The 13,942-nt window shown below is 33.6% G+C and overlaps 1 protein-coding gene across 1 annotated transcript in view; it reads left to right on the top strand.

The window, feature by feature from the left end:
• The window catches only part of gsg1l2b (gsg1-like 2b), an 18,047-nt gene that overhangs the window by 2,155 nt on the left and 1,950 nt on the right, over positions 1-13,942 (top strand). Inside the window, exons 2-4 of the mRNA XM_016440801.1 lie at positions 245-292; positions 2,031-2,183; positions 12,935-13,046. Coding sequence (XP_016296287.1) covers positions 245-292; positions 2,031-2,183; positions 12,935-13,046 — 313 coding nt within the window. The remainder of the gene's footprint in view (positions 1-244; positions 293-2,030; positions 2,184-12,934; positions 13,047-13,942) is intronic.

The raw sequence follows: 13,942 nt of genomic DNA, 5'->3' as shown, positions 1-13,942 counted from the left end.
TTAGCTTACAGTTTACTGACATTAAAAATTACTGTTTTTACAATTAATTAAATAGTTTTTTTATACTACAGTATGATATTTTTTTACCATAACTTACATCTAACCAATTAACAGGATTTTACAGTATCATTTTTACATTCTCTCTTATAATTACTAACGTTTTTTCACACATTAATAATCATGAAGTAAAAAAAAAACTCAGTGAGTCTCACACCGTTGTGTTGAATGTCTTTTCCTCTTGCAGGTGAGAAATGCAGAAGCTTCATAAGCGTGGCTCCTCCTCATGAGAGAGGTACGTCTGTCACTCTTCATTATGAACTCTGGGGAATATTCAGATTTTGCATGATGTTTTAAATAGGGTGTCGCTCAGGTCCTTAATGAAAGGGATTCTCCTGATGCCCACTCTTTTATTTTGCACATGCTGTCTGGAGGTCCAGTCACTTTTAATCAAGCCTGATTTTTTTTTATCTTTCTGCCAGCCGTACACCTGCCTCATTCTCATTCATGTAGATATATGAACATGTCAATACGATTTCATTTTCTCAGCAGGCAGCAGCGCCAGCATCTTTAGCACAGTTGTTTCTGAGTGTAATTGATAGATGCATGATCCAGACTAAAGATCCATCAGATATAATGATAGTTAAGCATGATGATGATGATGACTCAGGGTGACTCCTCACTGTAATTCAGCTCATTCTGCACTGACCGTGACAGAGCTGGGGTCTAAATCAAGAGTGAGAAATAATCATCTTTAGGTTTTATATCCCTGGAGATGAAACGCATGTATCGGTATAATGATATTCTTGTGGATTATAGCCACGGAGTTTTATTGATGAGTAATCTGTGCTTATGCATTATGATGAAGTCAGTCTGTGTTTATCTGTGGGTGATACATGCACAATGTGTTCATATATGGCTCAACGACAAATACGAATGTGCACAAAGGAAAGAAAAAATTATTTTGTGCCATGTCCCTATTTAGAATTTCAAACTTTATGCCTTTTATATGCCAGTCACTATCATATGTTTTCATGTTTTATGTGCATATATATTTTTAAAACCCATATGTATATATATATATATATATATATATATATATAGAGAGAGAAAATGTTAGTACAAATTTTATTATATACAGTAATATTACATATTACGTTATTACACATTAAACTGATCAGGTAACAGTGTTATTTCAAATAAATGCTTTTCTTTTGAACTTATGTTTATCAAAGAATTCTGAAAAATAAAATGTATCATGATTTCCACAAAAAATATGAAGCAGCACAACTGTTTTCAATATTGATAATAATCAGAAATGTTTCTTGAGCAGCAAATCATCATATTAGAATGATTTCTGAAGATCATGTGACACTGAAGACTGGAGTAATGATGCTGAAAATTCAGCTTTGATCACAGGAATAAATTACATTTTAACATATATTCACATGGAAAACCACTATTTTAATATGTAATAACATTTCACAATTTTTGATCAAATAAATGCAAAAGTGTCTTCTTTTAAAAATATTACATAATCTTTCTGAAGTACTTCATAATTTTTTAGTAACTTGGACTGAACTTTTGTCTCTCACATCCTTGTTTTCATTTATACTGTGTCTGAAACTAGAAAACTAGACTACATTCTCCACACTTTGGCATTTGTGTGAATATTGTCATCATCCTCCCACCTAAAGTGCATGTGACAGCATGAAGATTTCTGCCGAACTCTATGAAATATGTAGATGCATCCGCATGCTTTCAAAGTTGAAATCTCCTTTTAAATCTAGTGTCAAGTTTCTGGTATATAAATATTTCAGCCGCTCCCCGATGGGAGGCCCATCTAAATGAGCCCCAGCGGTTCAGTTTGTCGTTCTCCGTGAGTGTCTGTGGCTCCACATCATCTTAATCAGCAGCTCCATCTGCTTTCTCTCCTCATCTTGATAGAACTGGACTCCTCCATCCATAATTTCCTCAGGGCCTGTCAGAAATTCCCTCGATACACATCGCTTCTCTCTCTCATATCCTCACAGGTGTTTTGTGGCTCTGCATCGTAACCGAGTGTCTCTACATCTTACTGCTGGCCACCGGAGGAATCCTCATGTCCATCGAGGTCTGCCATTTTGGAAACGTCATCGATGGACTGAAACTGAATGCCTTCGCTGCCATATTCACAGTCCTGTCAGGTAACGTGTTGCATGTAGGGTGGCATTTCTATAACACCAAAAAACGGATGATATGTTGATTTTCAGGGGCATTTTTACCTTTATAAGGACAATTTTTTAACCATAGTAAAAAATATGTGTCATCTATTTTGTCAGTTCCAATTATATGAAATCCAATTACCAATTAAATGAAGTCGATATTCATAAAAGCCATCTTTGCACTGCAGAAGTGGCATTTAGATGAATTTACTCTGTTTAATGCAGCTCAGAGATGCAATGAATGCATTTACACTGCATTTACAATTGTATACATAATGTTAGGAGATTAATGCGTTAAATATAAAATATACTGAATAGAGAGCTATGAAATTATACTTTAAATATGAAACTAAAACCACAAGTAGGTGGCGACAAATCACTGTCTTAAGTGGATCATTGATTTACTAATTTAAAAATTATTCGGAAATGAACGGCATGACTTGTACTAGCATACTATTACTATTTCTGCCATAAAAAGATGCCAAAGGTAGTAGTATATAATAATATAATAAAATAGTATAGTAATAGTAGCATATTAGTTTGCCGTTTCGAATTTAGGAACTGTTTTTATGAATGGCTTATTGAATCATTGACTCAATTGATTTGTTCAAACACGGTGGATCATTCAAGAACAGAACACCACTGTGTTGATCGGGGATGCAATGACTGTGGAGCATAGCAATAGAGCAAAACAGTCCATATTGACAATATTGTGTCTAAATTGTACATCACTACATAATGACTTGAACATAACATTAGCAAATGTATTTATTTATTACATAGCATTGCAAAAAGTATAAAATAGCAATCTTAAAAGGAGGACAAAAGCCTGCGCATGTAGGCAAACATGGCATTTCAAAACCGCACTGTCTGACCTAAAACCAGATGAATGGCCACACTAGTTGTATATGATCAGCATGTGCTTGATGTCGTTGTCTCTGAATATGATGCTGATTTTTGAGTGATCATCTTTTGTCAGGCTCTACCCTTCAAAGGTCAGCACACTCTTTGTGATTCTGTCCTGTTATATTCACATTCAAGCCATATTGTTTTTGTATGACCAATTAAAAAATCAAATACAGGTCCAGCAAACGTCCCTCTTCTATACTAACTATTGCAATGCTTTAAAGGCCACTAACAGCTGTCCTCATGGAGATGCATTACTGGTCGATGTCTATCTACCTGCAGGCTGTCCTCTGCCTAGTTTTTTGTGGTGAATGTCTTTGCATTTATGTGGTATCAGAGCCCTATCTGTTCCTCAGATACATACAAAAACATCCGGCTCAAAATCCCATATAAGCCTCACAGTATTGGTTAGCAGTACTCTTGAATGTCATCCAGGCTATTTTTGACAGTTTCACAATTTAAGGGTTTATGGCGACATATGCGTCGAAATTCAATCTGCTTAAATCCTGCTCTACTTATTTATTTATATATTTCAGTGTAGCATTGACTATGTATGGAGGGGCAGTTGCACTATACAACCAATATCTTACATTTATGCTATTATTATTATAATATCTTTATACTGTATTATAATATTTTTCATATTATATTGCATTAAAGGAGACATACTACTACTACTACAACAACAATTGCTTCTACTAATAATAATTAATTACAAAAATGAATTAATTATATTAATATAAATATATTATCATTGTGACTATTATATTATATTATATTATTAAGTCTATAATATGAATAGTCAAACTTAGGTAAGTAATATCTTACCTGTATATATTATTATTGTAATATATTATTATTATTATGATCATTTTTATCATATTATTACTACTACTAATAATAATGATAATATAGAGTTCAGATATTATCATTGTGACTATTTATATTATATTATATTTTTCATATAACATTATCAAGAGTGTATAATATGAATAATCAAACTGATATCTTGCCTTAACCTTACCTATTGTTAATGTTGTTGTTAATATTAAATACATTAAATTCAAAGGTTGACAGTAATGAAGTACATTTACTTGAGTATTGTACTTAAGTACACTTTTTGAGAATCTGTACTTTACTTGAGTATTATGTTTTCTGGAAACGTATGACTTTAACTTCACTACATTTGAAAGACAAATATCGTACTTGTCACTACATTACATTTCTATCAAGGTCCTCAAAGTAGAAAGTCGTTACTAGCAGCTTTGAAAGTCAGTGGGTGATTTTTTCCTCTCTAAAATGTGATTTTCCAACATTTTTGAACACTGACTAGTTGCAAATGTGATATTTCTTTACAACAATTCAATAATAAGAAGTTAATATTGTGGTATATATTAGACACAATATTGTATAGATTTTGCAAAATTGTGTAAACGTAAATATTACCTATAAATCCACAGAACAGCTGTTGTGTGCACAGTAGGTGTTTGACTTAGTAGCACTGCACTGACCGTTCTGTGTATGACATCAAAGTCCCGCGAAAGTGATGATGTCAAATAAATCTTGCTGTTTTGCTTTTTTGATAAAGCAGTGTGTTGCTTTTGTAAAGTTATACAGCTACAGTTGTGTTGCTGGGTTTTAAAACAGGTTTAATTTTTTTCTTATCAGTCTGTATTTACAGCAATTTCACTGTCCACTCGGTTCAAATGTGGATGAATGGCTACACGTAGATGTGTGCACACACTGCTAGAGCTGTGTGAGATTACTACCATGCTGCTTTTGTGGGGGTGGGTAGGGGTGTTAAATTAAACCTTTTTTTTCCAACTCGTTTCATTTCTAACATTTAATTTCAGTTTTTAACATTTTAACATAACTCTTTACTCCCAAGTGACGACAGGGTAGTCGGTGTATTCAGTAGGTGTAATTTATTGTAGTGTATATATAAGTTGCTTCAGAGGCATAAGGTATTGCAAGTATTACATACAACAATAATAAAACAGTGCATTGACATAAAAAAAATAAATGTACTTTTGGTACTTAAGTACTTTTAAATGCAAGTACTTCTGTATTTTTACTTAAGTAAATATCTGTCTTTAGAACTTTCACTTGTAATGGAGTAATATTTGAATATTTGATGAAATTATTATAACGTCATACCTTTAAAAATATATAATAATTAATTTTATCGTATCTCATTACATTACAGACAAGACATAATAATAATAATAATAATAAAGGTAAGATATTATCAACTTTGACTATTTCATATTATGTACTCTTCATTATATTATATTACATTATATTCACTATTCATATTATATTATGTTATTATGATAATAATGTACAGTTAAGATATTATCATTGTGATTATGTTATAATTTCCTCTTAGGACCCATAAAAAATTTTTAGGAAAGATTTAGTATATTTTCATGTCGTTACATTGTTTAGAGCATTAGAACATTTTTATTTTATTTTATTTTTTAAATTATATTTCATTGAAATGTTATGCTATGCTATGTCCTCGGTAGAAGACATTAAATAATAATAATAAATAAATAAAAAGACATGAATGAACATGCATAGGAAAAAAACTATTATTATTATTTTTTTAAATCACCAGTACATTTTTAGGTTTCAGGATTTTTTATACCAAACTTTGTATAAAGATGATTCTCAACTGTTATAACAGAATGATTTGATACACCATTTTTCTTTATGCAAAATGTGTGTAAAATGGCCATTAACAGGTTTTCCCATTATATAAAATGTATATATAAACTGTATCTAATTTGCATATTAATGTGTTTTTGGGGCAACATGTAATGAAAAAAGAAGTGTAATAATGGGAGTAATAATTGACAAGATTTTCATAATAATATGTAATATTTCATAGGAATATTGCAATATATTTTCTTTCCCTATTCATTTGTTGTGTCTCCCAAAATGCGTAATAAACATGCTTTTAGTCCCGGTGTCCTCAACTGAGGACATGTATAAAATTGATGTCCTGTTCTATAAGTCATATTTTGATTTAAAACCCCATAACATTTTCCTGAGATGTTGATTTATGACAAACAGTTTAAAAATTAGTCAGATTTAAATGATAATTACAAAATATTATCATATTTCCATAAGAGTGTTACATTTGATCACTAAATTAATGAAGACCAAGGAGAGGGCGTGGTCATGGTGAAACATGCAAGTATGCCCTGAATGTGCTCTTTAAAGGACATCCAGACTTAAAACTGTGGCATGTATAGTCTCAGAGAAATTCACTAAAATATAATGTCCTCATATGAGGATGCAGGGTCTCAGGAGGCTAAATTATATTATATTATGTCAAAGTGTAATAATAACAAATTAATAATATCTTCCTTTGTAAAAATTCCTATTAATTAATATTACCTTCTACACACTTCAGGATTACTATTGAATGTTTGCACATCACATTTATTGGTATTAAAATTAATACCTCCCATATCATAAAAAATGCACTTCTGTGTTTAAATGAGGCTTTAAATGTGTGCCAAACACAGAGTAAGATTGCTGAGAGACCTTTTGTGTCACGTTACAGTTTTATTATTGCATAAAGGCTGAGGGATGAACTTACGGCCCACTGTCATCTCTTTCTTGAGCTTCATGAGAGAGCGGGCTCATGAACGCTGTGCATCATGGGAAGGGGGCTGCAACCTCAATTAGCTTCTTTCTTCATTTGACACAATCAACAGAAGAGAACAGTCGGCTGCATTCTTAACACACCAGACGTTTAGATGCAGTGAAGCATGAAGTACATAATGTATATTGAAAAGTTTTAAGTTTAATGCACTTTGTCACATAGATAATTATGTTTTGTGACTCTAATAACCCATTACCTTTACTTGATTGAACTCGTATTTTAGTGCTGTTGTTGATTAAAGTCTTTAGACCAATCGAAAAGACCAAATATAACCTTACTTTATTACACAATAGCAATAAACATTTTGTATGTTCCTGAAACTTGTAAAGGGATATGCCAAGCGAAAATGATAATTTTGTCATCATTTGCTTATCTTTGTGTTGTTCCAGACCTGCATGATTTTTAATAATAATAATAATAATAACATTATATTATATTATGAAATTAATCCCGATTAATCCCACCTAATAATAAAGTTTTTAAATATACTTTTATATTGCAATAATTTCACATTCAATCTTCAAATTAGTGTAGAAACAACATAAAGACAGTATATCTAGGAAATTGTTATTTTTTCCTAATATTTATCCTTTAACTTTAGCCATTCAACATTACAGTATAATTGAGAGCTATCAATTTTAACAATTTTATTAGACTTAAAAAAATAACAACTTCTAATTTAAGTTAACTTAAAACAATCTTCACATAAACCCATTATAATAAATGTCATACCTGTATTTAGTTACCTGTGCCCTTCAACAAGTAGGAAATATACAGAAATTGAATAAAGTTATCAAACACTAAATTCTAAATTAAATATAGATGAATCCTTACAGCTACAAAAGTTATTGATTTCCTCTTTTTCTTTTGTTCTTTGATTAACAGACATCACAGCAGCTGGGTTATTGGGTTATTTGGCTGCTATTACTTTAAGAGCTGCCGCTGCTGAACGTGATGCGGATCTGACACGCATGCTCTTATTTTCATTTGTGCTTTAACTCTTTCCCTGCCAAACACGGAATTTTCCGGATTTCCGCATTCTCGCTGTTATATGCCCAGGGGCGCTATTACGCACCTCGTAAATGAGTCTAGAATGTGCAGATAAAAATCACAGGTGAGGAAGATGCAGAAACAAGCGATCTCGCATGTACAGTATGCATATGCATATGAAAAAAATGCAAATGCAGTGGAAAAGGACTGTGCAAGCTTTGGGAGTGCTGATGGAAGTGATCTACTGCATCTTTGCTTTGATCATTGTACTGAATATGATCCAGATGTAGTATTTGTAGTACTTTTTGCTTAAAATTTAGCTTTTTTATTAAGCCTGCCTGTATACACTCAAGTGTTGATAAAAAAAAAACAATGCTTGAAGCTAGAATAATAAAATATTTTTTTTTGTTTAAAAGTAGAGGGTCTGTTCTTTATTTTCATGTATTGCATGTTCAGGCAACAAAATATTCTGGGGGCCATGAAATTTTAGTGAAAATCAGCAAAAATGCTGGCGGTGTCTGGCGACTTTTTTCAAAAACGCTGACGACTGACATATGGCCTGAGAGGGTCTGTTCTTTATTTTCATGTATTGCATGTTCAGGCAACAAAATATTCTGGGGGCCATGAAATTTTAGTGAAAATCAGCAAAAATGCTGGAGGTGGCTGGCGACTTTTTTCAAAAACGCTGGGCTGACAGGACAGGAAAATTCGTTTTTACTGACATATGGCCTGACAACGTCTCATCTGACCGCAGTTCACTGATGTTCTATTGAAGCTCCTCGTCACCTGTACGGTTTCCGCGTTCATTTGTTTAGCTCCTGGTGAAATATCGAAGTGGAGTGAGCATCTGAAAAGTCTTCTATTTGATGTGGTCATGAAGACATTCTGCATCTAAATAAACGCAATTATTGTCAAGAAAAAAGAAACAGAAGCAGCAGTTGTGAGTGGGGTGGCTCCGCTCCTGCGTTAACTGTGTTAAATATTTTTAATGCCGTTAAACTGGAAAAATTAATCACCTGTGTTAGCATGCAAATTTTGACAGCACTTATTTACATTATATTATATTTGTTACGATCACCAGCTGTAGTGCCCATGAACTCCTCCAGAGGGCACTCCATCCCATACCTTTGTCATTCACCCTGGACTCCATTTCCCATAATCCTTTGCCTGGACTCATCAGATCTCATCATCAGTTCACAGCTGTCACATATTAGGAGGACTATGAAGGTTGCATTCACACTCACACGCGGCTGATTATTGTTAGCCTGTACATTTCATTAGGCGCGTTTCCATTACAGATTTGCACAAAACTTTGGCGATATTTTCTAAATGTCGATAAAAAAGTATTGCGAAATGACGACTTTTACATTAACCAATGTTATGCGACTAAAACATAACCTTTTGCCTCTCGCGACCTCTCATGGCAAAGGATTTTGGTGGGATTTTGACGGATTTTGGCTATATTTATTCAAAGGAGGCTTATGCATGTATCTTCACAGAAGCAGCAAAGAGAGCCGCTTCAGAAACTACTGAAACCATAGACTGTATAAAAACATAAACACAAGCATTGAGTGGCCGCAATCAGCTTCAGTGACCGTATCAGAGCCACACCGCACCGCAGACGTGTGCAGTGTAAATTGTCTAAGCATTAATGATAGGGAAAGCCCCTTTATACTGGAGCGCGGCCACGTATGAAGTGTTTCTTGGAGGTTATAGTACATTGAAGAACGATCATATGACTTTTTACATATACGCCATGTGACCTGTAAATGCAGAAAAAAAGACGTTTCCATTGCAGTTTTGCGAATTATTCCTTTTTCGCATTGCCTGAAAAACCACCTCATGCGAGGGTAAAAACTTTTTGCAATATATGGCCGTTTTTGCGAAATTGATGCGTTTCCATTAGGCGTATTTTCAATTCGCAATTTCAATTTGCACAATTTGAATTTGAAGGGTAATGGAAACGCGCCTATTGTCTCCTGTGTTTTCTAACCATGTTTCCTTGCCTTGCCTTGCCTTGCCTTGCCTTTGTGTTTATACCTTGGACTGTCTTTCTGACTTTTGATTGTTTGCTGCCTGCCCTGACCTTTGCCTGTTGTTGGATTACTCTTTTTGCCTTGCCTTGGATATTGTTGTTTGCTGTTGTTTTACAACGCCTGTCTGACTACGCTCTTTATTAAAGCCTTGCATTTGGATCCAACTCCATTGTCACACCTGTTACGTTATTATATTATATTATATTTATTATATTATATTATCAAACTGATAATATCATACCTTTATATACTGAACAAAATTATAAATGCAACACCAGATACTGACTGGTTTTCGGACCCCCCCGGACCCCCCAATACAGTAAAACTGCACATTTTAGAGTGGCCTTTTATTGTGGCCAGCCTAAGGCACACCTGTGCAGTAATCATGCTGTCTAATCAGCATCTTGATATGCCACACCTGTGAGGTGGATGGATTATCTCGGCAAAGGAGAAGTGCTCACTAACACAGATTTAGACAGATTTCTGAACAATATTTGAGAGAAATAGGCCTTTTGTGTACATAGAAAAAGTCTTAGATCTTTGAGTTCAGCTCATGAAAAATGGGGGCAAAAACAAAAGTGTTGCATTTATAATTTTGTTCAGTGTATATTTATTAATAATCATCATCATCATCAACATCATCTTACATTTAATGCAATATAATATCAGATTAAAAACTTTATATATTATATTATATTATAGATAAGACAGTAATATTAATAATAGTAATAATAATAATAATCATCAACAATAATCGTTTACTTTGTTCCAAAGCTAAATCAGTTTCATTAAGGGGAAAAAATAAAAAAAACAAAAAAAGTCTTCTAAAGCCATATAACAGTTTAGTATGAAAAAGACTTTAAGCTTATTGGTTTCTAAATGCCTCGTACCCAAATGCGATGTGGCAGGTTTGAATATCTGGAAGTGCAGATGAGATTTGACAGTAGAGGGTCATTGGAGAGACTCTTGAGAATCTATTTTGTGTTTTTACAGTATTAATCCATTATGTAGTTGGCTTGAAGGAATCAATCACATCCTATACCCCATTTGTGCTGGCAGTTTGCTGAAAAAATTAGGCAATAAAAATAACTAATCATAATTCTGATGGGTTATTGAAGTGAACGTGGGCTTCACTGTCCGGGGATTCTGCTGATTCATGAATGAATGAAGTTAACAAGCGCTTTTTATTGTTATTATTCACTAGTGTGTGTTCGTGAAGATGTCTGCATACAGACCGATCGCTGCGGTTGTCATGGAGACGTGAGGGTTATCGGTCAGACACGCGTGTGAGGATTTAGATGGACATGATACTATAAGAGACACAAACCGCTTTTTATAGGGTGTCTGAAAGCTCTGACCGTCTCTTTCAGGTTGCTTTTGTTGTTTTTCCACTCGATTCTGTGATTTGGCTTTATTGAGTGGATTTGCGGCGGCTCAGTATGCAGACTTAGTGAGCTGTAAATAATGTGTAATTTACCTCTGTCCTTGCTATTTCTGGTGAGGTGACTTTGATTGTCCGGACTGCAGGTCTGACGCTGTTGATTATGTCCAGTTTGCCATCTGGCCAGAGCATTTAGATTGCTTTCACTTCCACATAATGACACCATTAAGCAGGAAAGCCTGACCTGCGCTGCTGCTGCTAACACACACTCATTCATTCGTTCACTTAAAGATTTCCTAGCATGTCCTCTGATTGATATTGAGTGAAAACTGCATTCAGACAAGATTATTCAACTGTAAACATCCATATATACAAGATGAGAATCTTCTAATTATTGGACAACACAGTCAATGCATTGAGATGAAATACATATTATACATAAATAACATATACTGTATATAAAGTAGATGAATGGCTATGCTATAATTTTGGTTTTTAATTTTGTAATTTCAACTGCATCTAATTTATTAGATTTAGTCAGTTAGTCAGTTAGTCAATCTAACATCGTGTCATCATGTTGAATATCAACATTTTTGTGTCTGTTTGTTAATGACAAATTTGTGGACACATTAATGTTTTTGGACTTGTGGAGTAAAAGTTATAGTTTTTGTTTTGAAATAATTGGCACTGAAGGCCCAGAGTGGCATGTTGTTACTAGTGTTATTATTTTTTATTTACAGGGTTATTCAATAATCCAATGCAACAGAGGTACAGCCTTTATTATTCATTTAAACCTAAAGGCTAATTGAGTGAAATCATTTCACTTTGCATTCATAGTGTGGCTATTATGACATATCCTCAACTACATTATGGACAATAAAAAATGTAAATATTCATAAGCCTGTGTATAAGTCATAGAATAAATTATAATTTTCCATGTTGTGCTTTAACAACTAAATTAGGAACTGTTTCTATTTATTTCCTAATATCACGTTGGCTGATGCATCATCATCCTGCACGTGATAAACATCTAAATATGTTACACTTTAAATTTAAATGCACATTGTTCTGGGGGATCTTTCCCCAACTTATACACACACACAGGGAACCATGGAAGCATTGTAATCAGTGTCAAAACACCCCCTTTTTAATGAACAGGTTTGGCTATTTCAGCAACACACAATACTAACAGGTGCAAAAAAATGAAGTATACAGCTATGCAATCTGCTTAGACCAACATTTCTAATAGAACTAGGCATTAATTTTCATGACAATACCGCTATTTATACCTTGTCAATGCCTCAAGATATATTCTCTGAAAGCAAGCTTTTACACAATGTTGCTGCTCAAGTGAATCTTTTTTGTTGAATTGTTTAATATTTTTATTTGTTAGGATTTTCTATTATGGTTTGTTTGTTTGTTTGTTTTTCTATTATTTTTTTACATTTTCTGAAATGATACTAAAATTATACCTGGACACTTTTGGTTATGTAGTGTAGTTAATATAAGCTCATACAAACTGCATTGACTAATGATACATGAATTAGAAAATGTCCATCAGATCAGCGTTAGATGTAGTTGAGCATGTGGAACCACAGGATTCTGTGGTCACTGTTTGAGGTGCAGTGTTATATGAGCGTGTGAGAGGCTGCTGGTTTTCATCTGTGCCGTGGTTCATCACTACCTCCTGCTGGTGACAGAGGGATCGGTCTGTAACAGTGTTTGTCTCTGCTCTGGTTCACAGGTCTTCTCGGTATGGTAGCACACATGATGTTCACTACAGCGTTCCAGCTGACCGTCAGTCTGGGCCCGGAGGACTGGAAGCCACAGAACTGGGACTACAGCTGGTCTTACATGTACGTTCAGTCATGTCATGCTTTCTGTTGTCTAGGTTTAATAAGCATTAGAATGAAGCCCAGGGATGCATGTCTTGGGGGTTTTAACTGCTCTGGAAACAATACGCTGCAAATGCAAAACCAATATTAACAATGCTTGAATGTGAGCTCAAAATTAGAATAGAACAGAATAGAATAGAAAAATTTACACAATGCTTGGTAAAGTTAAATAAGTCACCTGTGATTGGTTCATGCGATAAATCCCGCCTATTGTGTTTGTGCACGTTCCACATTCGTGAATCACTCTGAATGAACAATATAAATTAATTAATAAGATTTAATAAGAATAAGACAATCAATAAGAAGACTAATTAAAAAAAAGTAAGTAAACAAGTCACACACACAGATATAACCACTTTGTTATGTCAAAATAGTGCTTAACATGGCATGAAAACATGATCTGTGGGAGTTTTTAGTGAGTAACCAGCTTGGTGCAAATTTCAAGTATTCAATATTTACTGAGCTTTGATGACTGATGATCCGAAAAATTCAAAAATAGTTCAAAGTTAACTATTAAAAAGAATAGCTGAACATAAGTTCACAAATAAAATGTTTGTGTTAAATTTAAACAATTTAAAATAGTTTCAAATTGCTAAATTGTTATTGCCTCGAGTTATTATTTTGGAATAAATGTAACTTGATGAGATTCATACTTGGCTTTAATAAATAATTGTTAATGTAAAAATAGCTGTTTTTGATTTTTTTTTCTGATAGTGTAAGTAATGTTTATTTAACCAAGAAAGTGTGACTGGGACATGAATTTATATTTGATAAAAAAAAACTCATTTCAGAACACCACCACACACCACGGCACTTATATATATATATGTATATATATATATATATATATATATATA

Source organism: Sinocyclocheilus anshuiensis, unplaced genomic scaffold (assembly GCF_001515605.1).
Source record: "Sinocyclocheilus anshuiensis isolate Anshui unplaced genomic scaffold, SAMN03320099.WGS_v1.1 scaffold454, whole genome shotgun sequence".
NCBI classification, from domain to species: Eukaryota; Metazoa; Chordata; class Actinopteri; order Cypriniformes; family Cyprinidae; genus Sinocyclocheilus; species Sinocyclocheilus anshuiensis.
This window is presented reverse-complemented; position numbering and strand designations above follow the sequence as displayed.